The 27,211-nt window shown below is 42.1% G+C and overlaps 1 protein-coding gene across 1 annotated transcript; it reads left to right on the top strand.

Annotated features, from left to right (window-relative positions):
- Positions 1-17,567: 17,567 nt before the first annotated feature.
- On the top strand, positions 17,568-26,553 carry SRSF3 (serine and arginine rich splicing factor 3). Its single transcript, XM_060021912.1, has 6 exons — positions 17,568-17,698; positions 19,419-19,626; positions 20,929-21,063; positions 23,225-23,263; positions 23,476-23,562; positions 23,746-26,553. Exons 2-6 carry the CDS (start codon positions 19,421-19,423, stop codon positions 23,771-23,773), a joined length of 495 nt encoding a protein of 164 aa, XP_059877895.1. The 5' UTR covers positions 17,568-17,698; positions 19,419-19,420; the 3' UTR covers positions 23,774-26,553.
- The last annotated feature ends 658 nt before the right edge of the window (positions 26,554-27,211 follow it).

Here is a 27,211-nt window from a genome sequence, read left to right as displayed (position 1 = left end):
CTGCTCGCTGCAATTAGAGAAAGCCCACACACAGCAACGAAGACCCAACACAGCCAAAAAAATAAATTAATTAAAAACAAAAAAAGAAGTATACAAGGCTTCAAGGCCTGGGAATAATTCTCTATGCCTCTCAGTTCTGTCATCTGGATCTGAAGCGCCATCCTCTGAGCCATCCTTCCTTTTTCCTGAAAGGTGCACATGTTTACAGCTAAGTAGTTTTATCAGCCTGCTTCCTGTCTGGAGAATTTTGGGGGTACAACTTCTTTCATTTTATCTTCCTTTTGTCCCTTTCAGTTCAAGCTGTCAATGTTTCTGCTAGTATAAAATTCTCAAGAGTCTTGTGGGCCTCCTGTGCATGTCATGGGAATTCACTCCAGTAGACAAGAGGCTCTTCCTCTTACCTTTCCTGAATAATTTCATCTCTATTTTTTTCTTTTGTTGAGATGGCTGATGGGATCTGTGAGTCACACCCTTAATCTCTTCAAAGAGCCTTTTCGGTCTGCTACAAAGCTGCTGTGAACATTCATGTATAAGTCTTTGTATGGACGTATGCTTTCACTTCTCTTAGGTAACTATCCTGGAGTGAAATGGCTGAGTCATATGGTGGGTATATGTTTAATTTTTCTTTCTTTAAATTAATTATTTTTTGGCTGCATTGGGTCTTCCTTGCTGTGTGCGGGCTTTCTCTAGGTGAGGCAAGCAGGGGCCACTCTTCCTTGTGGTGTGTGGGCCTCTCATTGCGGTGGCTTCTCTTGTTGCGGAGCATGGGCTATAGAGAGCACGGGCTTCAGTAGTTGCGGTGCGTGGGCTCAGTAGTTGTGGCTTGCAGGCTCGGTAGTTGTGGTGCACGGGCTTAGTTGCTCTGCAGCATGTGGGATCTTCCCCGACCAGGGCTCGAACCCCTGTCCCCTGCATTGGCAGGCCAATTCTTAACCACTGCGCCACCAGGGAAGTCCCTGTTTAACTTCTAAAGAAATCTCTAAACTGTTTTCCAAAGAGGTTGTACATTTTACATTCCCACCAGCATTCCAATTACTTCATATCCTCACCAACATTTAGTATGGACAGGCTTTTTAATTTTAACCATTCTAATGGGGGGATTACCTAATGATTTTAACAGCAGTTCACAATATTTGCTTGAACCAAATTCATTAGAGCTTGCAAAATGCTGATTTATTATTTCTGCATTGATCTGGCATTCTTTAGTAAAACAGACCTTTCTCTCATAAACTGAGATTATGTAGTTACCCTAAATATAGTGCCCATTAGAAAGGAGGTTAAATGTTTAATTCCTTCCCTTTAATTGCCAGTTTTCAAAACAAAGAGTTATTTTAATCCTTACATACCTTTTTTTTTTTACATACCTTTTTGATTCAAGTAGGTCATTCTTGTTTTCCTATTTTGCAATATGAAAGATATGACTATGAGACTCAAAAGAGCTTAAGGAAATTGCTTAAGATCTCAATCTCAGCCAACAATCAAAAATCCTGTTAAGAGTTTGCTTCTAAAATAAAAGTCTTGGTTGCCAAGGTACTTTGAAGACTCGTCACAGTATGCCTGTACTGGGCGCCTGCTTCCTAGTAACGTGCTCAGATTTACTGAGAAACAGCTCATCTCCCCGCCATTAACTCCTTCCCTGACAGCAGGGTCATTACCCTGAGTGTCTCACAGGCTGTTGTGCTGCCCTTCCCAGCACCTGCTGGCGTGAGGCAGAAGCTGAACACTGCGGCGCAACAGGCCTGGAATACTTTCCTTTGCCAGGAAAGACCCTTCACTGACTTCTGTCTGAGCAGGCTGCTTTTCTTTCAGAAATTAGAATTAATTAGGGCTGACCTCCTGGGCTCTTTTCCGAGCAAGGATGGGGCAGAAAGTAGCAAGTGGCAGAAAAGCCAGGAACCTGAAAATGGGTTTAGATGGTGGAGTCAGTAAGGGACACAGAAGTTAAGGGGTAGATGGAGTGATTGACATTCAGCTGGAAGGCTCTGGAACAGAGGTAGCAGTTGCTAAAATGTTCAAATACATCTGTGTTCTTCCATACATAGCTGCTGCTCTGTGAACTCCCCACCCATACCCCAGTGCCTGTCTTCTTCCCACCTTGGCACCCAGTCTCTTCTCTCATAACCCTCCCATGACTGTTTTGATTAGCTAGGGTCCAGGCTGAACTAAGGTTAAATATTTTGAAATAACTGCCCTGGGTGTGGACACAAAATGGATTGGAATTCTCACTGGTGTGACCTGGCACCTATACTCTAACTTGAACACGAACATGGTGTTGTCAACCACTGTTGAGACAGCCTAGATGCTGCCTACCCTTGGGGTCATGCACTCGTGGGTACTGGGTTGTGAGGTCACATGTATTTCTTACTCTTGGGATCAAAAGTTTGAAAAACCCAAACTAGGGCATACCAGGCAAAGGAGGCTGAATGCAGAGGTACACAGCTTGGTTTCTGGAAAGGAAAGACAAGATGACTAGGCGGTAGGCCAGGCCGGAATGAAGGCTGTGTGACTCACGGTCAATCAAGAGTGGCCGGGAAGCAGTGAGAGTCAGATGTGGGGCACAGGATGGGAAGATAGTGAATTGGAGGTCTGAAGTACATTAGGGATAAAAGAAGGAAGCATGTGTATTGGATGTATGGTTCAGGCATGAAGGAATAATCACCCCACCAAAGATAAAGCAAAGAACTTAAGTCCTGAAAGTAGAGGAGGTTCCTCATGGACAGACACATACAGGGAGCCAGGAAGAGACTAGGAAGGAATTCTAAGGGCTCCCTGCATTAGTAGGCAGTGGAGAAAGAAGCACTCTGAAGGGCACTGAGAAGGAGGAGCCAGAGAGCTGGGAACTTGCAAAACTGGGAGGAGACAGAAATGCAAGAGTAAGGGCTTAACAGGTTGAAATATAATAGGTCAAGTAAAATAAAGGCCTCCAGATCCCTGGGGTGCCTCAGAAGTAGAATGGGCCTATGGTTAGTATCCTGACTGCAGGGGCAAGCCTTGCTTGGTAATTCTGAACTCTAGGATCTTGGGCAAGTGACTTAAATTCTTGTGACTCAGTTTTTTAATCTATAAAATGGAGATAATAGTAGGAATTCCCTGGCAGTCCAGTGGTTAGGACTCGATGCTTTCACTGCCTTGGGCCGGATTCAATCCCTGGTCAGGGAACTGAGATCCCTCAAGCCATGCGGTGCGGCCAAGAAAAAAAAAAGAAAACATAAAACAGATAAAATAAGAACATCTACCTCAGAGAGTTTCAAAAATTAGATGAGAGAGAGAGAGAGAGAGACTCTCTGAACCGGGTTTAAAATGTTATTCATGCAACATATAAGCATATGCTAAATTATGATAACTATGGTACCAGCTACCTAAAATTTTTTATACTTTCTGGGCTTGAGTTTCCTTGCATTGGTGTATAAACTCTAGAAACACAAGAAAGAGGAAAGAAAGAAAGACAGCCATGAAGGAGCTGAATAAAGACAAATCTCTTTCTAATCACAGAATCAAGCACATATTAAATGGGGAATTCCCTGGCGGTCCAGTGGTTAGGACTCGGCGCTTCCACTGCTGTGGCCCAAGTTCAATCCCTGGTCAGGGAACTAAGATCCCACAAGCTGTGCAGTGTGGCAAAAAAAAAAAAAAAAGCACACATTAGAAATTGTGACATTGGTACCTCCACTCTGCCCTCTTCAGTTGCTTTTTGTGGTTGTTTTTGAGACTAAACTTGCTTCCCTGTATTTGTGACTTTCAGAGCACAAGCCAGGGTCACCAAAATAAAGATTTCTCACCCACTAGCTGCACAAGCAATACTTTTATTCTGGCCTGGATCCTTTTCCCGACTTCTTTGTGGGCCCGAGAACCAAATAAGGTAATACACTGAGGCAGGCATGGAAGTTCAGGCGCCACCGAGGGGGGAAGAGGGTGGAGCTGAAATCAGAAAAGGAGGCTCAGGAACTGAGCTGACTCAGGAGGCCGGGCGCAGCGAGGAAGGACCACTGTTCACGTGACACTTTGTTCCTTAGGGTTCCCGGAGGAACGTGGGGAGCTGAAAAAAAACACACACACCCAGAGACATCAAAGGCAGTCTTTCCAAATGGCTAAAATTTCTGAGCATTACTGCTTTCCACTCAAGTTATCACCAGGCTTCAGAGCCAGACTTGGGGTTTGAATCCAATCTCCATCCCTTACAAGCTGTGTGACCTCGGGCAACTTACTAAACCTCTCTGTATCCCAGTTTCCACTTACTTTAAATGCTATAATAGGGCTTCCCTGGTGGCGCAGTGGTTAAGCATCCACCTGCCAATGCAGGGGACACAGGTTCGATCCCTGGTCTGGGAAGATCCCACATGCCATGGAGCAACTAAGCCCGTGCGCCACAACTACTGAGCCTGTGCTCTAGAGCCCATGAGCCATAATTACCGAGCCAGCGTGCAGCAACTACCGAAGCCTGCATGCATAGAGCCCATGCTCAGCAACAGGAGAAGCCACTGCAATGGTAAAGCCCACCTGCCGCAACAAAGAGTAGCCCCCGCTCGCTGCAACCAGAGAAAGCCCACGTGCAGCAATGAAGACCCAATGCAGGCAAAAATAAATAAATAAAATTTAAAAATTTGTAATAAATAAATGGTACAATAGGGAAATTCCCTGGCGGTCCAGTGGTTAAGACTCACGCTTCCACTGCGGGGGGTGCGGGTTTGATCCCTGGTCAGGGCACAACCCTCATGCCACACGGTGCGGCCAAAAAAAAAAAAATCTAAATGCTACAATTACATTTTATAAATCCGGTAAATTCCAGAGAAAACTACAGAGTGAAAATTATTGCGTGTGCTGTCGGGGGAGCTGCTGCTGCATGTGGAGAAAGGTATTTGGTGGGGGAGCGGGCAGTGCCAGGGGAATAGAATTACTCACATGCTCTCAGCTAACTCACAAACTTCAGTTGTCATGTGACATATCCCCAGACTAGGAGAAATTAGATAATCAACTGATGAGTATTGGAAAGTAATTATGGACCAATTTAAAATGAAAGTTTTAAACCCAAGTTATTTTGGCTCTTCAGTAAAAAGAACTTTCATTAATTTTCATTAAATGTAATTATAAAATATTAGACCATACAGAGAAACAAATAGCCAAAAAAAGAGAAATCTTCATCTTACCACCTAGAGGTAAATGCTATTATTCTGGTATATAAGCTTTCCTACTATTTCTCTGAGTCTATATGTGTGTGTGTGTGTGTGTGTGTGTGTGTGTGTGTGTGTGCGCGCGCGTGCACGCACGTGTGTGTGTGTATGTATATAGGGCATATGCACACACGTATAATACTTACATATTTGAAAAATAAATCATACCTGCATTGTTCTGTAACCTGCGTGGGTTTCTGTGGGGGTTATTTGGTGGTGGTTGTGCGGGGAGAGTGTTAAGAATAGTTGTGAATCCTCTTAAAGTCCACTATGTGGCCACCAGCCTTCTCAGTTTCCTTACACACATAATTCCTCTTTGCTGATTCAGTGTTTCCCAACCTTTTTGATTCTGTAACACACTTTAAGAGGACTAAACTTTCCCAGGACACAGCATGGTGAATGAAAGGAAGTATAACCTGAATAGAGCCATAAACTATAACCTGAAATGAACAGGTTATAGTTCATAAATGAACACATTATAACCTCATTTGCTGGCCCTGCCCCTTAAAGTTTAAAACAAAAACAAACAATGAAAGCTCATGAAGCAAGCTACAGAATTTTATCTGGAGAATAAAGCTTTATCTGGGTGTATTTGTAATTTAAATTCTGAAATATGTGGCAAGCAATCAGCAGCAATCTAGACATCCTAGGGAATGTACATCAACTATACTTCAATAAAAATAATAAAAATAAAATAAAGTAAGGGACTTCCCTGGTGGCACAGTGGTTAAGACTCCGCGCTCCCAATGCAGGGGGACCGGGTTCGATCCCTGGTCAGGGAACTAGAGCCACATGCATGCCGCAACTAAGAGTTCGCATGCCACAATTAAGGAGCTGGTGAGCCGCAACTAAGGAGCCTGCAAGCTGCAACTAAGGAGCCCCCATGCTGCAACTAAGACCCAATGCAACCAAATAATAAATAAATATTTTTTTAAAAATGAAAAACAAAATAAAATAAAGTAAAAGACATGCTAGGGAAGGCTGAAAAGAGACCAGGAGCAGGGGGTGCAATTCTGGGGTTCCCTACCTTCCAACCTCCCTTTGCTCTAAGATCAATGCTGGAAAGATTATGGCAGAGCCTCTGGGCAAGTGTGGGGAGGGCTGGGAATGAGAGCTTTACACTCATTTTTGATGAACATTTATCATCTTTTATGTGTCAGGCTGGCTTCAGGCTTGTGACAGGAAGGGATCTTGTGGCTGAGAAGAGGTTTAGGAAGAAGCTGGGAGCCAGCCTGTCTCTTCCAAGTTACATGAATATAAATGTTCTGTAAATGTTCTATAAAATGCTACACTATTTTGATATCATCAACAGCATAATTATTCTTTTTCTTTCTGGTCTTGCTCTCCTCTTGTGGATTCTCTCCTTTTCTTTTCCTTTTCTTTTTTTGACCTTTTTTAAAGTTTTTTTGATGTGGACCACTTTTTAAAAACTAAATTTATTTATTATTTATTTTTGGCTGCATTGGGTCTTGCTGCGTGCAGGCTTTCTCTAGTCGAGGCGAGCGGGGACTACTCTTCATTGTGGTGCACCATCTTCTCATTGCAGTGGCTTCTTTTGTTGCGGAGCATGGGCTCTAGGCATGTGGGCTTCAGTAGTTGCAGCACGTAGGATCAGTAGTTGGGGCTTGCGTGCTCTAGGGCACAGGATCAGTAGTTGTGGCGCACAGGGCCTAGTTGCTCCATGGCATGTGGAATCCTCCGGGACCAGGGCTCGAACCCGTGTCTCCTGCATTGGCAGGCAGACTCTCAACCACTGCACCAACAGGGAAACCCCACCTGCACTTTTGAACACAGAGCTACAAATGTAGGCGTTCCCACAATCCCCGTAGGTTTGATATTCACCAGAATGACTCACAGAACTCAAGAAACCACTATACCTCCTGTTCCATTTTTATCATAAAGGATACAGATCAGGAACAGCCAAATAGACAGATGCACTGGGCAAGGTATGGGAGGGTCCCCGACACAGTACTTCTGTGCCTTCTCCTCGTAGAATCAGGGTGCATCACCCCTCCAGCATATCAATGTTTTCACCAACCAGGAAGCTCCACTGAGCTTCAGTCCATGGTGTTTAATGCGAGTGTCATTGCATAGGCTAGATTGATTAAATCAATGGCTCCATGATTGAATTCAATCTCCAGCTCCTCTCCTCTCTCCAGAGATTGGGCTGGCTCAAAGCCCCAACCCTCTAATCATGTGGTTGCTCAGGAAATTCCAAGGGTTTTAGAAGCTCAGTGCCAGGAACCTGGGACAAAGACCAGACAAATTATTTTTCACACAACAGTTGCCTTTTCACTTTCTTAAAGAGCACTCTCTTAATGCTCTTTATTGCACAAACATTTTTAATTTTGATAAAGTTCAACTTTATTTTTTCTTTTGTTGCTTGTGCTTTTGGTGCCATATCTAGGAATCCATTGTCAAATCCAAGGTCATGAAGATTTGCCCCTATGTTTCACTGTAAGAGTTTTATGGTTTTAGATCTAATACTTCGGTGGTTGATGCATTTGCAGTTAATTTTTGTATATGGTATGAGGTAGGGGTTCAACTTCACTTTGTTTTTCATGTGGATATCAGTTATCACAACACCATTTGTTTTGAAGAGACTATTCTTTCCCCATTGAAAAGTCTTGGCCTGTGGCCCTTGTCAAAAATCAATTGATTATAGATGTATGAGTTTATTTCTGGACTCTCAATTCTATTCCAATCGTCTATATGTCTATCCTTATGCTAGTACCACAATGTATTGATTACTATAACTTTGTAGTAAGTTTTGAAATTGGGAAGTGTGAGTCCTCCAAATTTTTTCTTATTTCTCAATATTAATTTTGGCTTTTCCACTTCTGCATAAAGTCTCTTGGAATTTTGGTAGGGATTGCACTGAATCTGTAGATTGCTTTGTGTACTACTGCATATCTTAACGATATTAAGTCTTCTAATCCATGAATAGGGGATATCTTTCTTGTTACAATTTTAAGTCTGCTATGATACACCTTTGAAGTATTTCAGGGAATTAACTGTACTGAATGTACAAATGTTGCTTGATACATTTAAAGGAATGAAATCAGTCAAGTGTGTAAATAAAGTTAATTGTTTAGGGAAATTCTGCTTAACTTCTGATTCTGTTAAAGATTTATCTAAGGACAGTGGGAATTATTATTTTTAGAAATTTATTTTTAATTTATTTATTACTTTTGGCTGTGTTGGGTCTTCGTTGCTGTGCTGCGGGCTTTCTCTAGTTGCGGCAAGTGGGGGGCTACTCTTCGTTGTGGTCCCCAGGCTTCTTATTGCGGTGGCTTCTCTTGCAGAGCACGGGTTCTAGACACGCGGGCTTCAGTAGTTGTGGCGCACGGGCTTAGTTGCTTGCTCCACGGCATGTGGGATCTTCCCGGACCCAGGCTCGAACCCATGTCCCCTGCATTGGCAGGCGGATTCTTAACCACTGCGCCACCAGGGAAGCCCGGAATTATTGATCTTATTTAAAAATTAGGTTCTTAGAAAATAAAATAACAATGATTGGAAATTTACCTTAACCTTACAGAAAGAATTGGATTTCAGAATTTGAAACTTTGATAAATTTAATATTAATCAAAACACTAGAATCAATCATTATTCCTTTCCAGGCACAAGAACACTACTCAGAAAATAAAAAGTCCAGGGAGGGAATTCCCTGGTGGTCCAGTGATTAGGACTCCGTGCTTCCAGTGCAGGGTGCACTGGTTTGATCCCTGGCTGGAGAACTAAGATCCCGCAAACTGCTCAGCACAGCTAAAAAAAGAAAAGAAAAGAAAAGAAAAGAAAGGAAAAGAAAAGAAAAGAAATCACACATAAGAACATCTCTTACTCATAAGTATACCTCCTAAAGATTCCTAACCACCGTTAGATATTCCCCCAATATCCCACCTCTCAGAAGTGATGAATGTTAACTTTTGGAGGGGGGGAAAATCTCCTGAGTGCACATACTTCTAACATACCATTATAGCAGCTCTCTGAGCCTTCCAGAGAGAAATATAATAAGTACCCAATTAATGTTTATTGACTGAATGAAAGTGATTGATTCAGCTTTGCTTCACTGAAAGCACTTAGTAGGCACTTTGTAAACACTTGTTGATATACGAATAAATAGACGTATAACATGGACATTTTACATATTAATGAAATTTCAAAATTATTCCTCACTTTGTGCTTCAACCACACTGGCGTATTTTTTTTTTAATTCCTCTAACTTACTACAGGAACTTTACATATTCTGTACCCTCTTCCAGGAACATTCTCTCACTGCTCTCACAAACTTTGCCAGATATCTCCGGCTTCTGCTAAATCATCACTTCCTCCAGGAAGCCTTCTTTGGTTTACCTAATCAGGCCAATCTTTCCTATGACATGTTCTTAAGACACCATTTCCCTTTTCAGACCATTTTCTACATAAATAATTTCACAACCACTTGTGAGATTCTTTTTTCTAATTCCCCTCTATGTTGGAACTTAGCCCCATGATGGTAGCCTGAGACTCTGTTTTGGCTTACTACTTTTTCCTCCAAATCCATCTCAGTGTTTGGACAATAGAAGGCACCTAACAAATACTTCTTGACTGAATGAATGATTGTTAAATATGTGATATGATCTAAAAAACTGTTTCGGGGAATAATATAAAAATACCTAAAAGGTGGCACCTCAAAGGATCAAGGCAATTAGGCTTAAAAAAAAAAACTTTAAGGGCTTCCCTGGTGGCACAGAGGTTAAGAATCCACTTGCCAATGCAGGGGACACAGGTTCCAGCCCTGGTCTGGGAAGATCCCACATGCTGCAGAGCAACTAAGCCCGTAAGCCACAACTACTGAGCCTGTGCTCTAGAGCCCGCAAGCCACAACTGCTGAAGCCTATGCGCCTAGAGCCTGTGCTCCACAACAAGAGAAGCCATTGCAATGAGAAGCCCGCGCACTGCAACGAAGAGTAGTCCCTGCTCGCTGCAACTAGAGAAAGCCCGCATGCAGCAACGAAGACCCAACACAGCCAAAAATAAAATAAATTTTAAAAAATAAATAAATTAAAAACAAAAACAAAAACTTTAAACTATGTGATTTGCAGAAACACTATTTTCACATAGTTGTCCCGGATATTGAATTAAAACGAGTTTTTAAATGATTATTTGTTGGAATTGTGTGAGGTTATTTTCCATTTGTCCCTGTAGATCAACACTGTCCAACAGATATGTGAGCCACACATGTAATTTTAAGTGCTCTAGTAGCCACAGTCAAAAAGTACAAAGAGGGCTTCCCTGGTGGTGCAGTGGTTGAGAGTCCGCATGCCGATCGATGCAGAGGACACAGGTTCGTGCCCCGGTCCGGGAAGATCCCACATGCTGCGGAGTGGCTAGGCCCGTGAGCCATGGCCGCTGAGCCTGCGCGTCCGGAGCCTGTGCTCCGCAATGGGAGAGGACACAACAGTGAGAGGCCCGCCTACCGCAAAAAAAAAAAAAAATTCATCTGTTTCTTTATATATCTTTTTTTTTTTTCAGCTGCACCGCTTGGCTTGTGGGATTTTATTTCCCCAACCAGGGATTGAACCCAGGTCCTTGGCAGTGACAGCGCAGAGTCCTAACAGATGAATTTAACTGTAATAATATAGTTTATTTAACCCAGTACATAAAAAATAATTTCGACATGTAATCAATATAAACATTACATTCTTTTTTAATACCAAATGTTTGAAATCCAGCATGTATTTTACATTTACAATACATCTCAATTTGGACTCAAATAACCACATGAGCCTAGTGGTGGTTGTATTGGACAATACAACCCTAGATCAATTCCCAGTCTTTGCCTTCCTCTGTGCCCTGGGAGGCTGACTTGGGCTTGCATCACCCAGCTCTCTTGCCCTCAGTTTTCCAGATAGCTTTGGGCAATAGAAGGCACCATCAAAAGATGGGACTATAGGAAGAGAAAGTAGTCCAGTTATTTCATCTCTGGTCACCCCCAACCCCTGCCCGAACTGGGCTGCCACGTTTCCTCTACCTAAGGCCATTATGGCCTCTCTTCATAGCTACAGCATTTGTCTGGTTCTGGTAACCCTGCTCCCTTCCATGACCCATTCAGCCTAAGAGCTGCCTCTGGGAGTTCCTCCCTCCTCTGTGGGTTTCCTTAACCCTGCCCATAATTCTATAAATAATTACCTCTTCAGTTAACCGTTTGTTGAGTATGTCATCTGCTTCCTACGAGGACACTGACTGAACCAAATAGTTAAAAAACTATAGGTCTACACTTTTATTAGATTTTCCTTCATGGATACTGGAAGTCAATCACAATACTGAATGTTTTAATTCTTATACATAGATGTCAATGCCTGGCCATCAGTAATTCTTTTTTCTTAAAAAAAAAAAGCACTCAGGACTTCCCTGGCAGTCCAGTGGTTAAGACACTACGCTTCCAATGCAGGGGGCCCGGGTTTGATCCCCGGTTGGGGAACTAAGATCCCACATGCTACATGCTATGCAGTGTGTCCAAAAAAAAGAAAAAAGAAAAAAGAAAAAAATACAAATCTCGGGGCTTCCCTGGTGGGGCAGTGGTTGACAGTCCGCCTGCTGAAGCAGGGGACACGGGTTCATGCCCCGGTCCGAGAAGATCCCACATGCCGCAGAGCGGCTAGGCCCGTGAGCCATGGCTGCTAAGCCTGTGCGTCTGGAGCCTGTGCTCCGCGACGGGAGAGGCCACAACAGTGAAAGGCCCACGTATTGCAAAAAAAAAAAAAACAAATCTGGGAATTCCTTGGCAGTCCAGTGGTTAGGACTTTGCACTTTCACTGCTGAGGTCAGGGGTTCCATCCCTGATCACGTGAACTAGGATCCCGCAAGCTGCACAGCAAAGCCAAAAATTAAAAAAGCACTTAACCTACTGTATAGCACAGGGAACTATACTCAATATTATGTTTTTTTTTAAATTTTTATTTATTTATTTATTCATTTATTTATTTTCGGCTGCATTGGGTCTTCCTTGCTGCGCGGGCTGTCTCTAGTTGTGGCGAGCAGGGGCTACTCTTAACTGCGGTGCGTGGGCTTCTCATTGCGGTGGCTTCTCTTGTTGCAGAGCACGGGCTCTAGGCGTGTGGGCTTCAGTAGTTGAGGCATGTGGGCTCAGTAGTTATGGCACACGGGCTTAGCTGCTCCATGGCATGTGGGATCTTCCTGGACCAGGGCTGGAACCTGTGTCTCCTGCATGGGCAGGCAGATTCTTAACCACTGCACCACCAGGGAAGTCCTAGATTTTTTTGTTTTTGGCCATACCGCACACCATGTGGGATCTTAGTTTCCCAACCAGGGATGGAACCCACACCCCCTGCAGTGGAAGGGAGGAGTTTTTTTTTTTTTTTTAATTTATTTATTGTTTTGGCTGCATTGGGTCTTTGTTGTTTGTGCATGAGCTTTCTCTAGTTGCAGTGAGGGGGGGCTATTCTTCATTGCAGTGCGCGGGCTTCTCATTGTGGTGGCTTCTCTTGTTGCAGAGCATGAGCTCTAGGTGCATGGGCTTCAGTAGTTGCGGCATGCAGGCTCAGTAGTTGTGGCTCACGGGCTTAGTTGCTCCGCGGTATGTGGCATCTTCCTGCACCAGGGATCGAACCCATGTCCCCTGCATTGGCAGGTGTATTCTCAACCACTGCGCCAGCAGGGAAGCCCTGGAAGGGAGGAGTCTTAACCACTGGATTGCCAGGGAAGTCCTAGAATTTTTAATTTTATTTTTTGGCCGCGCCACACAGCTTGCCGGAGATCCCTGACCAGGGATTGAACCCAGGCCATGGCTGTGAAAGTGCCAAGTCCTAACCACTGGACCACCAGGGAATTCCTTTTACTCAATATTTTTAAATAAACTATAAAGAAAAAGAATCTGGGGGGACTTCCCTGGTGGTCCAGTAGTTAAGTATCCACCTTCCAATGAAGGGGACTTGGGTTCCAATGAAGGGCCCTGGTCAGGGAAATAAGATCCCATATGCTGCAGGGCAACTAAGCCCGCGTGACACAGCTACTGAGCTCGCGTGCCTCAACTAGAGAGCCCACGTGCAGCAAACTACAGAGCCCACGCTCTCTGGAGCCCCTGCACCACAATTATAGAGCCCACTCGCCCTGGAGCCCGCGTGCCAGAACTAGAGAGAGAAAACCCGCAAGCCACAACTAAGACCAACGCAGACAAGGAAAAAAAAGAATCTGGAAAAGAATATATGTATACCTACATACATACATATATATATATATATATATATATATATATATATATATATATATAAAACCGAATCACTGTACGGTACACCTGAAAGTAACACCACACTGTAAATCAACTATACTTCAATTTTTTTTTAATTAAGAAGAAGCACTTAGGGGCTTCCCCAGTGGCACAGTGGTTAAGAATCCACCTGCCATTGCAGGGGACACAGGTTCGATCCCTGGTCCAAGAAGATCCCACATGCCGCGGAGCAACTAAGCCCGTGCACCACAACTACTGAGCCTGCGCTCTAGAGCCCGCGAGCCACAACTACTGAGCCCATGCACCACAACTACTGAAGCCTGGATGCCTAGAGCCCATACTCCGTAACAAGAGAAGCCACTGCAATGAGAAGCCCACGCACCACAATGAAGAGTAGGCCCCGCTCACCACAACTAGGAAAGCCCGCACACAGCAACAAAGACCCAACGCAGCCAAAAATAACTAAATAAAATAAATAAATTTTTTAAAAAAAGAAAAAAAGAAAAAGCACTTAACAAATTGGTAACAGGTGAATTTTAGAAATGGACAATAACTTAGAGCCATGGTTCTTGACTTGAGGTAGTGAGATGTCAGAGTAATTTCTGTATTTGGAATCCTTCTGTTCATAAGTGACAGGAAAAAAAACCAACTCAAAGTGGCTTAGGCAAATCAGAGGAAGAGGTAGGGGACATGTATGTTCAAACAACTGGGAATCTCAAAAGTGGAATTGGGTCAGGGCTTCTTAAACAAGAGTTTTAGAGCTCGTTATTCCCCATCTGTCAGCTCTCCCTCTCTTTAGGTTGGGTCCACTGCAGGCTGCTTCCTCCCTACTAGAAGGAGGATGGCTGGCAAGTTCAGGACCCCACTAGTCGGAGGAAAGGAACACACCTCTCTCTGGCTGGCCTAGCAGCAGTGCTGGCAAGATAGCTACTGGTTCATGGAATTAATACTGTACATCAATAATTACTGCTGCTCTTATAAATTTATATGGACATTTTTGGCAGTGTACAACTTACAGAGTCTTAAATTGGCAGGGTTTCTGTAAAAAAGATAATAGATTATGGCTATAATGCAGCTAATACAGAACCTGATGATAAAAAGTTAGCCCCAGGGCTTCCCTGGTGGCGCAGTGGTTGAGAGTCTGCCTGCCGATGCAGGGGACACGGGTTCGTGTCCCGGTCCGGGAAGATCCCACATGCCGCGGAGCGGCTGGGCCCGTGAGCCATGGCCGCTGAGCCTGCACGTCCGGAGCCTGTGCTCCTTAATGGGAGAGGCCACAACATTGAGAGGCCCATGTACCGCAAAAAAAAAAAAAAAAAAAAAAAGTTAGCCCCAGGAAGTTATCCTTAGAGTTCAAATTTGCAATCACTTTAACCAGAAGCCCTAGCACAATTTTATGGCTTGTAAAAAATATGGAAAATAAAAATTGTTAAAATCTTACATTCTACACTTAGATTGTGGCTATTTAAAATTCTAAAATTACTGAAATTTCTAAAGTTACAAGTCCCATTAGCTGACAGGTCTGATTGGATTAGTCATCCATTCCTGAACTAATGGGGGTGGGGCGGGCCACTAAGAACCAGGATGATTTAACTAGGGATGCTCATGTCTCTATCCCTAAAAAAGTGGGGTGTAGGACCCAACCACACCTAAATCAATAACGTGGTCTACTGTGAGAATGGTAGTTCCTCAGAGAAAATCAAAGGATGTTTGTTTACTACCACATATGATCCCCATTCTTTGTCTAAGAAATTCTGCTATGTCCCGTTGAAGCTTCCTATGGTTCTAGGGTCTAGACAAGAGTGGTTGATGGTCGAATAAATTTAAAGGAACATTAAAATATTCCATAATTTAAATGGATAGTTACTTGGCTGCAGTTACTAGAAGATAGAAAGTGTGTGTGGATGGCCAGAGGAGGTTCAAAACGTATTTGAGAATACAGTTGGAGGGATTAAGAGTGCTCCATTGAGGACTGCCCTGGTGGCACAGTGGTTAAGAAACCGCCTGCCAATGCAGGGTTCGATCCCTGGTCTGGGAAGATCCCACATGCCGCAGAGCAACTAAGCCTGTGCACCACGACTACTGAGCCTGCGCCCTAGAGCCCAAGAGCCACAACTACTGAGCCCGTGTGCCACAACTACTGAGCCCACACACTGCAACTACTGAAGCCCACGCACCTAGAGCCCGTGCTCTGCAACAAGAGAAGCCACCACAATGCGAAGCCCGCGCACAGCAACAAAGAGTAGCCCCTGCTCGCTGCAACTAGAGAAAGCCCGCGTACAGCAACAAAGATGCGACACAGCCAAAAATAAAATATAATGAGTTAAAAAAAAAGAGTGCTCCATTGAAAGATGCATGCTAGACTAGCATTATATGCACAAACAACAACAAAAATAGGAAAAATGGTGGAAAAGAATGGGATACTTTGGGATACTAAAGAATGAGATGTGAAAAGAACACAGAATTTTTTTGAGCAAATATTGTGCCAGCTTATTTACATAATTTCTTTTAATTAATTAAATAATTAAACAAATAAGTTTTGATCACCTGCTGTGTGTCAGGCTTGTTTCCAGGCCCTGGGGATGCAGGTGTGACCGCAATAGACCAAAGTTGAAGTTCCTGTGAGGGTAGACAGCACATAACAACCCTGCATTGATGTAATTATCCCATTTTACAAAGAAGAAAGTAATCTTGAGAGAGGGTAAGGGACTCTTCTCCAGACACTTTAGCAGTAAGTAACAGCAGTACTGTGGTCCAAATCTAGGACTGTCTGACTTCAAAAAGGCTTCGCTTTGATAGAAGGAAATAAAAAGAGGAGAAAAACTTACAGAGCAGGAGGGGAGCAAATCAAAGCAAATATAAGTGAGCCAGAAGAGAAAAACAATTACAGAAGGAAAGAAAAGTAAGAAGAGAAACAGAAAGGTTTTGCTAGAATCCCTCACCTGGGAAACACCCCAGGGTAAGGCCAGCTCAGAGCCTGGCTCAACAACTGCAGTTCCCATTCCCCCTCTTTCCTTGGGAGTATGAAATCCCCATTTTACAGGTGTGAAAACTAAGGCTCAGAGGCATTAAATCTTTGTATTTTTCCCCCACTATGGATAAATCGTTTACAGGCACAATAAGAGAATATCTGGGAGAAACAAAACAAGTAAATAATTGGTATATCTTTCAGCTAATGGTGGAAAAATACAAGTTATCGTTTCTCTTGAGAGCAGATTTAAATAAGTTTTAGCAATAAGTCAGACTTCACAGAAAGAGGGTAGGGAACACCAGCAAAACTGAACTCACTGTTCCGGCGAAGGAGATTTTGGTGATTTTTCTGACACCATCGCGGTATTTCTCTCCCAACAGTTAATCTTGTGGCTCGGTTTTTTTTAGGTGAAGTGGGAAACAGAGGAAGGTGTGAGCGACCCATGGACCCCACCCCTGCCCCCGGTGCGGGGTTGGGGGGCTGAATTTAAATTCAATCTTCTTCAGGAACTTCCTTGTACTTCTACTTGCTAAAGGTGACAGTTTCCGCATGGCCTGACCGGTCTCATTTGCGTTTGCGTTTCTATTAAACATTTCAGGAGTCCAGGATGATGCCCCATCGTCTCCGCCAAATCCTGCAGTTTGGGTGAGGGGTGGGAAACCAGCCAGAGTTCGGCGGACTTTCCAGGTTTGGGCTTTTCCCTAAGTGTGGGACCCCGGTGGGCACAATCTGGTGACAGCTCGCTCACAAACAGCTCCTTGACCTTGGGAGCAATTTCGAAGCACGTTTGTAAACGTGACGATCTTAGTTCCAGCCTCACCGCTCACGAGGATGAAGTAATCAGTGAATTCATCTAATACTTTAAACTTATTAGAAGCAAAACGCTCTATCAGTGTTTGGGAGTGACGGCGGAGGTGTTATTAAACTCCAGCCTATTTGGATGTGAGGGACAGGGGACTGAGAATAACTCAGAGGTCAGCAGCTGGGGAATTACACCCGAGGGAAGCTCCGGGCCTGAGACAACCTGAGCCCGACGCTGCTACCCTCCACAGACAAGGCGGTACAACCAAAGCGCGCTCCCAGCAACGCTGTTCTCGCTGAGTTTGTAGCCATTACGTCACAGCCTCCTCCGCCCCTCATTGGGCGAGCCCGTCCAGTCATGTGACTACAGCATGGCCTATAAATAAGGGCGAGGAGACGGCGGTGGTCCGCCATTTCGTGGACGACGGGTGTGGGAGAGCATCTGTCGGTGCCAGGCGCGAGGGGACCGGGAAGACCCAGCTGGGGGTGTGTGGATTTGAGCCTACGCGTTTCTAACCCGAGGTCTCGGTAAGTGACCAGCGACTAAAGGAATGAGGTGGGAAATGGGCCTTAACGGGACCGAAGTGGGGCCAGGCCCAATGGCGGCGCCGGATTGAGACAAAGAGACGCTGCCGCCATTTTGTGACGTTCAGCACGGGGCGGTGGCGGGGGCCCCCGGCCCCTCGGAGGATATATCCAGGTCTCAAAGTGGAGGTGTTTTTAACTCTTCACTGGGGGCGTGAACCGGAAAGTGAGATTGCCCGAGAGTTGAGGCGAAGGAGGACTCGGTAGTCCGTCGTACTCCGGGCCGCGGCTTTTCAATTTATGGCGCCTTTTTTTTTTTAGGCCCCGCGTTTTCTTAGGTAGCTGCTCATGATTTTTTTCCTCAAGTCAGTAATCAAGATTGGGCCTTTCGATCCATCCCTAGTAAATGATTTCTGTACTCATCTTCATTTTTATGTTCTTCTAACTTGTTATAGTCTGAACCCAATCACTTTTATTTTTTTAAACCGCTCTTCCTTGAGCTGTTTTGTTCTTGTAGCTCTTTGCATTAATACGTAGGCCTGTAACTGGTCACGGTAAAGTTTTTGGAAAAAGGAAAAGAACCCATTTCCCGGCAATGGTTTGGTCTCATAACTCTCCTGGGTGCAGGGTGGGGTCACACAAATAGGATGTGTCTGGACTGGCTTGTTTAATTGGATAAGCCCAGAGAGAGAAGAAAGTGGTTCTTGAGCTGAGTTCTTGGACTGGCTGCTCTTTTATGCAGTTGATACTGGCCTGTAAGTTGATTAGATTCATTGCTGAGACGACTTCGTAAGTACTTAAGATTTATCAAAGCCCCCTAAGTGCCTAAATTCTTGTATAACAACTTTTTTCCCCTGAGGTGAATTAACGTAAGATTCATTTTAAAGTGCACAATTCAGAGGTTATTAAGTACATTCGCAATGTTATGCAGCTACCATCTCTCTAGTTCTAACCCGTTTTATACCCCCTAAGGTGACCCGTACACCTAAGCAGCCACTTCCCTTTTGCCCTGTCCCCTTTTCCTCCACCAGCCCCTGGTAGCTACTGATCTACTTCTGGATTTACTCATTTTGGATATTACACATGTACAGAATCGTAATATGTGCACTTGTGTGTCTGGTATCTGTAACTTAGCATGCTTTCAAGTTTCATCCACGTTTGTAGCATTTATGGGTACTTCATTCCTGAATAGTACTCCATTGTATGGATAATATATTTTGCTTATCCACTTACCTGTTGCTGGACATTTGGGTTAACACTTTTTGGGTGTTGAGAATAGAATGAGGTACATCTTTTAATAACAAGTTTGTCTTGCTGCTTGAGGAATGAAGCTGGTTAACTTCTGGCCTGTGAAGGCACATTAGTATCACGTTTCTAGTGGTTTGTCTTCAGCGAGTTGTATTTGCTTTTGAGTAGGCTGTCCTACTTTTCTAGGTGTTTTCTGTTTAGTTTTTTAAGATTAATTTGAAATAGGTAAAGTCCTTAACTCAGTTTCCACTTTGTGGTAAATGCTCCTCCAGTGTGTTGTTTCCCCTCACTCTTCAAGGAGGCTTTTTTTTTTTCTTAGGCAATCTGTGCTGGCTTCCATGCAGTTATCGGTAACTGTTTAAAGGGTAGTGCTTTTAGTGTTGGGGGGTTTTAGTATTTTTGAATTCTTTCTTAAGGATCTGTTTTTCACTGTGTGGATTATGATATTTGGGGGTTTTTTTTTGTTTTTTTACAGAAATGCATCGTGATTCCTGTCCGTTGGACTGTAAAGTTTATGTAGGTAATCTTGGAAACAATGGTAACAAGACTGAATTGGAACGAGCTTTTGGCTATTATGGACCACTCCGAAGTGTGTGGGTTGCTAGAAACCCTCCTGGCTTTGCTTTTGTTGAATTTGAAGATCCTCGAGATGCAGCCGATGCTGTCCGAGAGCTAGATGGGAGGTAATTTATTGATTAATTTATACTAATGATAAATAATGTTGATCGTGTTTTAATATTTAAAATCTCTAGGATACGTGGCTTGTAGATGGCTTCTTGGCTATCTGAAATTGATGTTACTGGAGATTTACATAAACCTTTTCTGACAATCAAAGGAGTGAACAGTTTTAGTGTAGATACCTAGGAAAAGTTTCTTTTTATTCAGTTGGCCATTGAAGAAAATAATTTTAACGGTCAGTTCTTGGTGGCTGGATAGCTGCATATGGTTGAAACATTTTAATCTAAATGCACCACAAAGCATCAACTGTGTTGTCACCTTTGAATTGTTTCTAAAATAATTGTGGAATCAGACATTTCTCTTATGGCCACAAACTGATTGTAGGTGGATGATGGTTACGTGGGTTTATTGTACTATTATCTTTTACATGTTGGAAATAATTTTGTTTAGGAACTGTGGCTCATACAGCTATTTCCCTTTGCATTTACAATGGTCTGTTAGCTGGCTGATAAGCAACACCTGAGTCTTAACAGTGAACAGGTGTTGCCCTTCTGCTTCCTGGCATTTGAAAACCGTTGGATTTCATGAAAACAAGGAAAATAATCCTTAAGATCCAAAAATTAAAGGGTCTGAGAGTTGGCTGTAAAGCTGTAAAAAAGGTCATTATTCTAAGCAGGTTACAGAAACATTTTTCCAGGGCCCCACCTCTTGCCAGTCACTGTCCACATATGGTGAATTATCTAAACATAATGGTTGTGGACCAGTGAAAAGGTGGGAAATAACTGCCCTTTTTTTTTTCCTCCTGTTCTCAGTAGTCTTATGTGTCAAGTATTGTGTGTGATGATTGAGGGGAGAGGGAGATGTAAAATGGCCAGAATGCTTCTGTCTTAACTTACTGCTACTTACCTGGCGGGGGGCGGGGGGGGGTTGGGGAGGAGAGGAGACCAACGGATACACAGAGTAAGATTGGTAAACAGTTGTTGCAGCCTCAAAGGAAGAAGTCGAAACAGGATGTACAGATGAACTAGTTCTGGGAGGATGAATCCAGGCGTTTTCACACTTAAATTGCACCTGTTAACATTGAGTCCAGTGATCAGACTAACGGCAATAAAATGTAAGGAAGTTGGTTTCCTTTACTAGAAAAAATAAGGGAACTAAAACTTGCTTTGGTATTAAGGATTCTGCAGACATTAAGATGTATTTTTTGCAAAGAAGCTAGCTATAGGAGTGGGGGTTTTTTCCCCTTGCTTTAATCTCCTAGAAGGACAGTTGGGCTGCTTTAAATTTAACGTTTCTTCTCCTCCTAGAACACTATGTGGCTGCCGAGTAAGAGTGGAACTGTCGAATGGTGAAAAGAGAAGTCGAAATCGTGGCCCACCTCCTTCTTGGGGTCGTCGCCCTCGAGATGATTATCGGAGGAGGAGTCCTCCACCGCGCCGCAGGTACTTAGAGAGAGCGTGTTTAGAGGTATTGGTGTAATGGAGTAGCTAATAGGAGCAGGTATTTCTCTTAAAGTTTGTTGGTGGGTTTTAAATTTTGAGGAATCAGGTTTTTATGAAACATTTGCTGGGTGTAGTTTGGGATATGTGAGTTGTGCTGAGTGTTGGCTTGTCTTTAGGTCATTGTTCATGTTGGTAGTCAGTAACTTCTATCTTGGATCTATCTTCTAGTTCATCTTCTAGTTGCATCTTTCCAAGTCTTCCCTTATACTTCAATTTAGGCCTTTTTCCATTTCTTGACTCCATAATGACAAACATTACATTCAACTCTAGCTCTTCACAAAAATGTGTTTTCTATTAGCACGATTGTAATATTTATCAAGCAGGCAGCTGTTTTAATGTTACAACTGGTAAAGTAGAAATCATTCTGAAACTAACTTAAGTCACTGACCAATAAAGGGGGCTAAAGTAATCCCAGTCATCTGTTCTTCAAACCCAAATAGGAGAGAATGCAGTTTTTTTTATAATTGAAAATGGCATCATTCTTGGACCAGGCAGTATTGTCTGGATGCTAACTCCACATCTCCTCAGACCTCCAAATAGTTTCTGTAGGACTGAATTTACCTCTTACAGGTGAGTGAAGTCCTAGGAGATAGGAGTTCAAAATCTTGCCCCTTTTGCTGTTTTGAAAAACAAAACACACTGTTGCCCATCATAATAAAGAGTATTTGTTAGCTAATAGATGGTTGTACTGATGGCTTGTTTTTCATTTTTTTTTTGTGCTTTTTGGTCCATCTATTAATAAAAATGAACCCCGTTACAGAGTCACCATCATGTCTCTTCTCACCACCCTCTGAGTCTGCATTAGCCAGTCAACTAGCCCTTTCAGCGTCATGTGACCAGCGCGCCCCATTCAGCTTGGCTGGTGTCGTTTCACATGACCCAGGCATGGCCAGTCGTCAGGTTGCACCGCCCTTTGGTTCCCGAGCATGCTGTTTTCTCTCAGCCTTCTCTCCAACCTTAACCAAATCGGCAGCAGCCACCTCGACCGCCCACACATTCCTGGCCAATCAGCTCAGCTGTTTATTTACCAAATGTCTTCACAACAACTACAGCAGCAGCCTTCGGCTAACAAAAAAGCAGGAAAAATCCACAACACCCCCTTCGCCAACCAACTAAATCCAACGCAACATCTGGCAAAACCTTTTCAGCAAATTCTTCCTGGCCGTCAGTCCGGCAGCCTCACCTCACCATTTCTAGCTTGTTGAAACCCAAAAACTAGTAAGTTTTTCCTGCTTATACAGTTTACTGCTGGTTAAAATAAGGAGTAAGCGGCTTAAAGTAATTCTTTTTTTCTGGATCAAAGGCTGGCTGTGCATAATTGAATGGTAACGTACATATATATATTGCTTGAATAAAACTTTTAAGGGTGATAGGGAACTCATAATGTAACTAGACCTTCAAGTGAAACTTATTTGCATGTGTGAGATGCCAAACTAAAAATTTTAATAACTCTAACAGATTTAGCTTTCCTTTCTAGCAAAAATTTGTTGAATCCTATCACCTTTAAATGGTTTTACTAACAGTTTTCAAAATTTTTAAATTATGGGGGTGAAGTGGGCCAAGCTAAGGTAATTTTGATAAGCCTAAACACACTCTTAAATGTGATGATCACAAATGCAGTTCTAATGTAGCACTTAATGGCATCAGTATTTACACCTAGCGCGTTTTCACAAAATTACACTATCCACCTGGTACCTAAGTCTTGTCATGGACTTGCAGGTTTGCATGGGTTCCAAATACTGGTTTATGGTACTGTTTTTGGAACTACTTGTGGGACTACATTTTGGTGTGGTGTTTGGGTAGTGAAGTTAGTTTGACATGAAGTTTTGCATTGGACAGATCTGCTGTGAAGCATTCTTTGTTAAAGTGAATCCATGGTTGGAATACCTGCTTTTCACTTGAGCTTTTGGTTCCTTAATCCTTCTGTGCCTTTTTTTTCTTTTCTTTTTTAAAAAAAAATTTTTTTTTATTTTTTGGACGATGGGTGCCAGTTCTTCGGCACATTCACTGGGCCCAACAGTGAGATTGAAAAGTTGGGAAATGCCTCACGCCATAAATGCTAATTGACAATTGGCCTAATTTCCCTGTTTTCTGCTTTTAGATCTCCAAGACGGAGAAGCTTCTCCCGCAGCCGGAGCAGGTGAATAACCTTTTTTGGGGGCCACATTCTCAGAAGTGGGAGTGTCTGTGCTATTCCTAAGCTGTTTCCCAAATGACTTGGTTAATGGTGATAGACCTTGACTTCAGTAATGAATCAACTGGCATAGCTTTTAGCTTTCAGAAACTTCTCTTATAAGTATTTGTTGTGTATAATCCTGAATGGCACTGTTTTTCTTTTCCCTCTGACTTCAGGTCCCTTTCTAGAGATAGGAGAAGAGAGAGGTCACTGTCCCGGGAGAGAAATCACAAGCCGTCCCGATCTTTCTCTAGGTCTCGTAGGTAAGATCTTTAATGACCTGAGCCATTTAAGACCTTGCATACATAATGTATTAAAAGTAGAAATAGGTCTTCTCTTAAGCCACTTGGATAAAAATTTTACAACTTTTTCCCATAAAAATCTTTTGATGTTTTGTCAGAGTGTAACGGAGTTACAGGTGTAACTTCTGTTTTTCTGTTTATCAGCCGATCTAGGTCAAATGAAAGGAAATAGAAGACCAGTTTGCAAGAGGAGTGGTGTACAGGAAATAACTTCATTTGACAGGAGTATGTACAGAAAATTCAAGTTTTGTTTGAGACTTCATAAGCTTGGTGCATTTTTAAAATGTTTTAGCTGTTCACATTTGTTTGTCTCTTGGAACAGTGACACATAAAGATGTAATTCTCTATGGTTTGAAATGGATCATATGAGGCATGTAATATCAAGAATTGTTACTTTACAATGTTCCCTTAAGCAAAATTGAATTTGCTTTGAATTTTTAGTCTTGCACAGACTGATAATAAACCTCTAACTCCTGCCCAGCTAAAGTGTGATGTTTAATATTACGGAAACAAAACTGGCAAAAATTGAAAAGACTCTGTAGCTGGGATATGGTATGCAGCTGTAGTTAAGCGGTCTTTAAAAGCTGCTGTGAACACAAGCCAGCAGGTAAAAATTAAAGCTGCACCCTTAAACTAGATTAGAGGTTTAAAAATTCCACTAGTCTTCACACCGGACAAGAGGTTGTCCAGTGGGTTTAGAATCTAAGAAGTTTCAAGAAAGTTAGTTTACCTTCTGTGATTGCTGTATATGGATACCTAGCTCTTTGTAATATTATTTGGAAATTTGAGACTATTCAAGATACCTATGTCCTGCCAGTTTAAGGGTACATTGTAGAGCTGAACTTTGAGTTACTGTGCAAGATTTTTTTTTTCATGCTGTCATTTGTAATATGTTTTGTGAGAATCCTTGGGATTAAAGTTTTGGTTACAAATTGTTGTTTAACCTGAAAGCCTGTTTTTCCTTGCAAAACTAAAATCTGAGCTTGGTACCAATCAAGTCCAGGTATAACATTCCTATTGGAAGCCATACTTACATTTTCTTGTAAAGTGCTTTTGAAAATAAAATATTAACGTAATTGTGTAATAGTTGAACCCACTATTACCATATTTCTTGTCCCATAGAAGGCAGTTGGTTACACAAATCTTATTCTGTAAGAAACACAATTTGAGGCTTTTGAAGTGAAGGAAATTTTTGGTTGTCCACCTAAGCGATGATACATTTTTAGGAGTAGAAGCCAGTTCAAAGTCCTTGATATTCAGTGACCAACATTTTAAAATATATCCACCTGATACATTATAATCCAAAGTTGCTGGTTTAAAAAAAAAATTAGCATGAATACGTTCCACAAAGCTTTTAAAAATTGCTTCCATTTTATATAATTTGAGGTGTTGCATGGGGATTCTAAATTGATCCATCATGATGTGAAATTCACTATATGGTTCAAATGTAACAGTGCAGAATTGAATATGGAGGCATGCATAACCTTCCTCTTAGAAATCTAGAGGAGTTGTAATTTCAAATTTTTGTGCAATTAGATTAAATCATAATGCAACAGTCTTTTGGCTTAGTTTCCTTAAATGTGCTGTTTAAAGATAGTTTTGGATTATGCTGTACTGACATTAATATGAAAGATAAGTCATTATATTAATCTATAAGGATGTTTTATAAGATGCAGATCCTAAACAAATTATTTCCAGTGGTCCTTCTTCACCCTTCATGCACATATCAAGGGAGGGAGAGTCCTGGGTGTCAGAGGGGGAGAATTGGTGTCAGTGGAGTTAAGTATGAGCCTCGTTACAGAAGATACTTTTAAGACTGGCTATTGATTTACTGGGAGCTCGGGCTTTGGGCCTTTGTCTTCTGGCATTTCATAGCTTAAAACCTTTGTTGGGGTCAAGCAAGGCAAGATAGCTAAGAATTCATGGAAGTAATTCGGTACATCAATATTACACTGCTCTTATAAATCTACATGGGCATTTTTGGCAGTATACAACTTGCAGAGTCTTAAATTGGAAGGGTTTCTGTAAAAAGGATAGTGGATTGTAGCTATAAAGTGGCTAATACAGACCTGATATTAAAATTAACCTCTAGGATTTATCCTTAGGGTCCAAATTTGCAATCACTTTAACCAGAAACCCTAGCACAATTTTATGGCTTGTTTAAAAATATGGAAGATAGAAATCGTTAAAACCTTACATTCTGGCTATTAAAACGTTCTCTACTGTAATTTCTGAAATTAACAAGTCCCGTTGGCCAGTTTTGTCTTGCATTCTCAGTTGAATATGATACTGAAAGTAGTCACAGAAAGTTTGACTTGTGGTGTAATGATTACAGGTGTTCACTAGAGGTCACTATTAATACTTGGTGATAATTTAAGGAACATATCTAAGGATTATAGTTGGTTTTTATGCTTTCAAGAATAGTTAATATTCTGTGGTTCTCAGTTCATTGTGGGTTATTTCTGACCTCCATGTCTTAAGCAGAAAGGTAAAGACAAAGATAAATTAGCCAGAGAAATTTTATTTTTATGAGATGTAGATACCTTTTATCTACTGTTTCTATGGCTTTTTACAGTTCCTTAAAAGATCATGTGATCAGTAGATGGCATCACCACCTTTTAAGACTCACGCGTGTCTGGATGGAAAGTCCTGGTTGCTTTTATTGTAGAGTTATAGTTTATATTCTTACAGTGCTTTATCAGGAATGGACTTTTCCAGGCCTACTGACTCATTTTTCCATCCCTGGTTATATAGGAACCACTGGTTTAGTACTTTGTATTAGTGTGCTTTTATTTTCAGAATCCCCAACATGATTTAGTTGTCAGACCTGGTTGGTGGTAATGTCTTCCAGTTGTATATTTTTGTACTAGACTGTTGCCTTCTGGTTTTCCTTTTTTTTTTTTTTTTTTTGAGACTATGGAAGATTTTATAATTAAAGTAGCTGAAGAAAAACTGGGTTGGAGTATATTTTTATCAAAACATTCTGATAGTGTTGAATTCAATTTTATATGTCCACACAAGTTCTCTTCATCTTACTTTATTAAATTCGTTGGATACTTCAAACAAATTCAGCTGTATACAGCACACTTTAGAGAAGATAGAAAATTTGAAAGAGATATTGAAAATTTGTCTTGATAAACCTGGTATAACTGCTTAATTTTGTTGTACAAATTTTTGCTTATTGGAATTGCAGAAATTCATTATATGGTATTCTCATCATTTTGTATCCCAGTTCTTCCTCTAACTACCTGGATGGAAGATGTGACAACAGCCAAAATGTTTCCCAGACTAATACATGAAATACATGTGTAGAACATTACTTCTCATCCTTAGTTTTTCCTTGGTTCTTCTCTGACATACATAAAACATTGTATTATATGATTATTTTACTAAAGTCTTAGAATCTGGCCACTTAGTGCCTTAGCTGTTAGTACATGTATGTACTTGGTCTTGAAGTGAAAATCTCTGGAAACATTGATACTTAGCTTCCTTGATAGTCTCATTTGGAGAGGTCCTGAGATGGAGAATATTTCCTTTATTTCCAGAGCAAAATTACACCTTCCAGAAAAGTAGTCTGTAGGTGACTTTTCCCCTCTTTTTGAAGTCCTAT

The sequence above is a fragment of the Delphinus delphis genome, chromosome 10 (assembly GCF_949987515.2).
Source record: "Delphinus delphis chromosome 10, mDelDel1.2, whole genome shotgun sequence".
In the NCBI taxonomy this organism is placed as follows: domain Eukaryota; kingdom Metazoa; phylum Chordata; class Mammalia; order Artiodactyla; family Delphinidae; genus Delphinus; species Delphinus delphis.
The sequence above is the reverse complement of the archived record's forward strand: the minus strand, read 5'-3'. Positions and strand labels throughout refer to the sequence as shown.

Excerpts from the sequence above, each read along its gene's own strand:
- SRSF3 (XM_060021912.1), top strand. The coding sequence starts at position 19,421 with ATGCATCGTGATTCCTGTCCGTTGGACTGTAAAGTTTATGTAGGTAAT. Across the intron at positions 19,627-20,928 it reads GTCCGAGAGCTAGATGGGAG|AACACTATGTGGCTGCCGAG; the intron begins GTAATTTATTGA and ends TTCTCCTCCTAG. Across the intron at positions 23,264-23,475 it reads TTCTCCCGCAGCCGGAGCAG|GTCCCTTTCTAGAGATAGGA; the intron begins GTGAATAACCTT and ends CTCTGACTTCAG.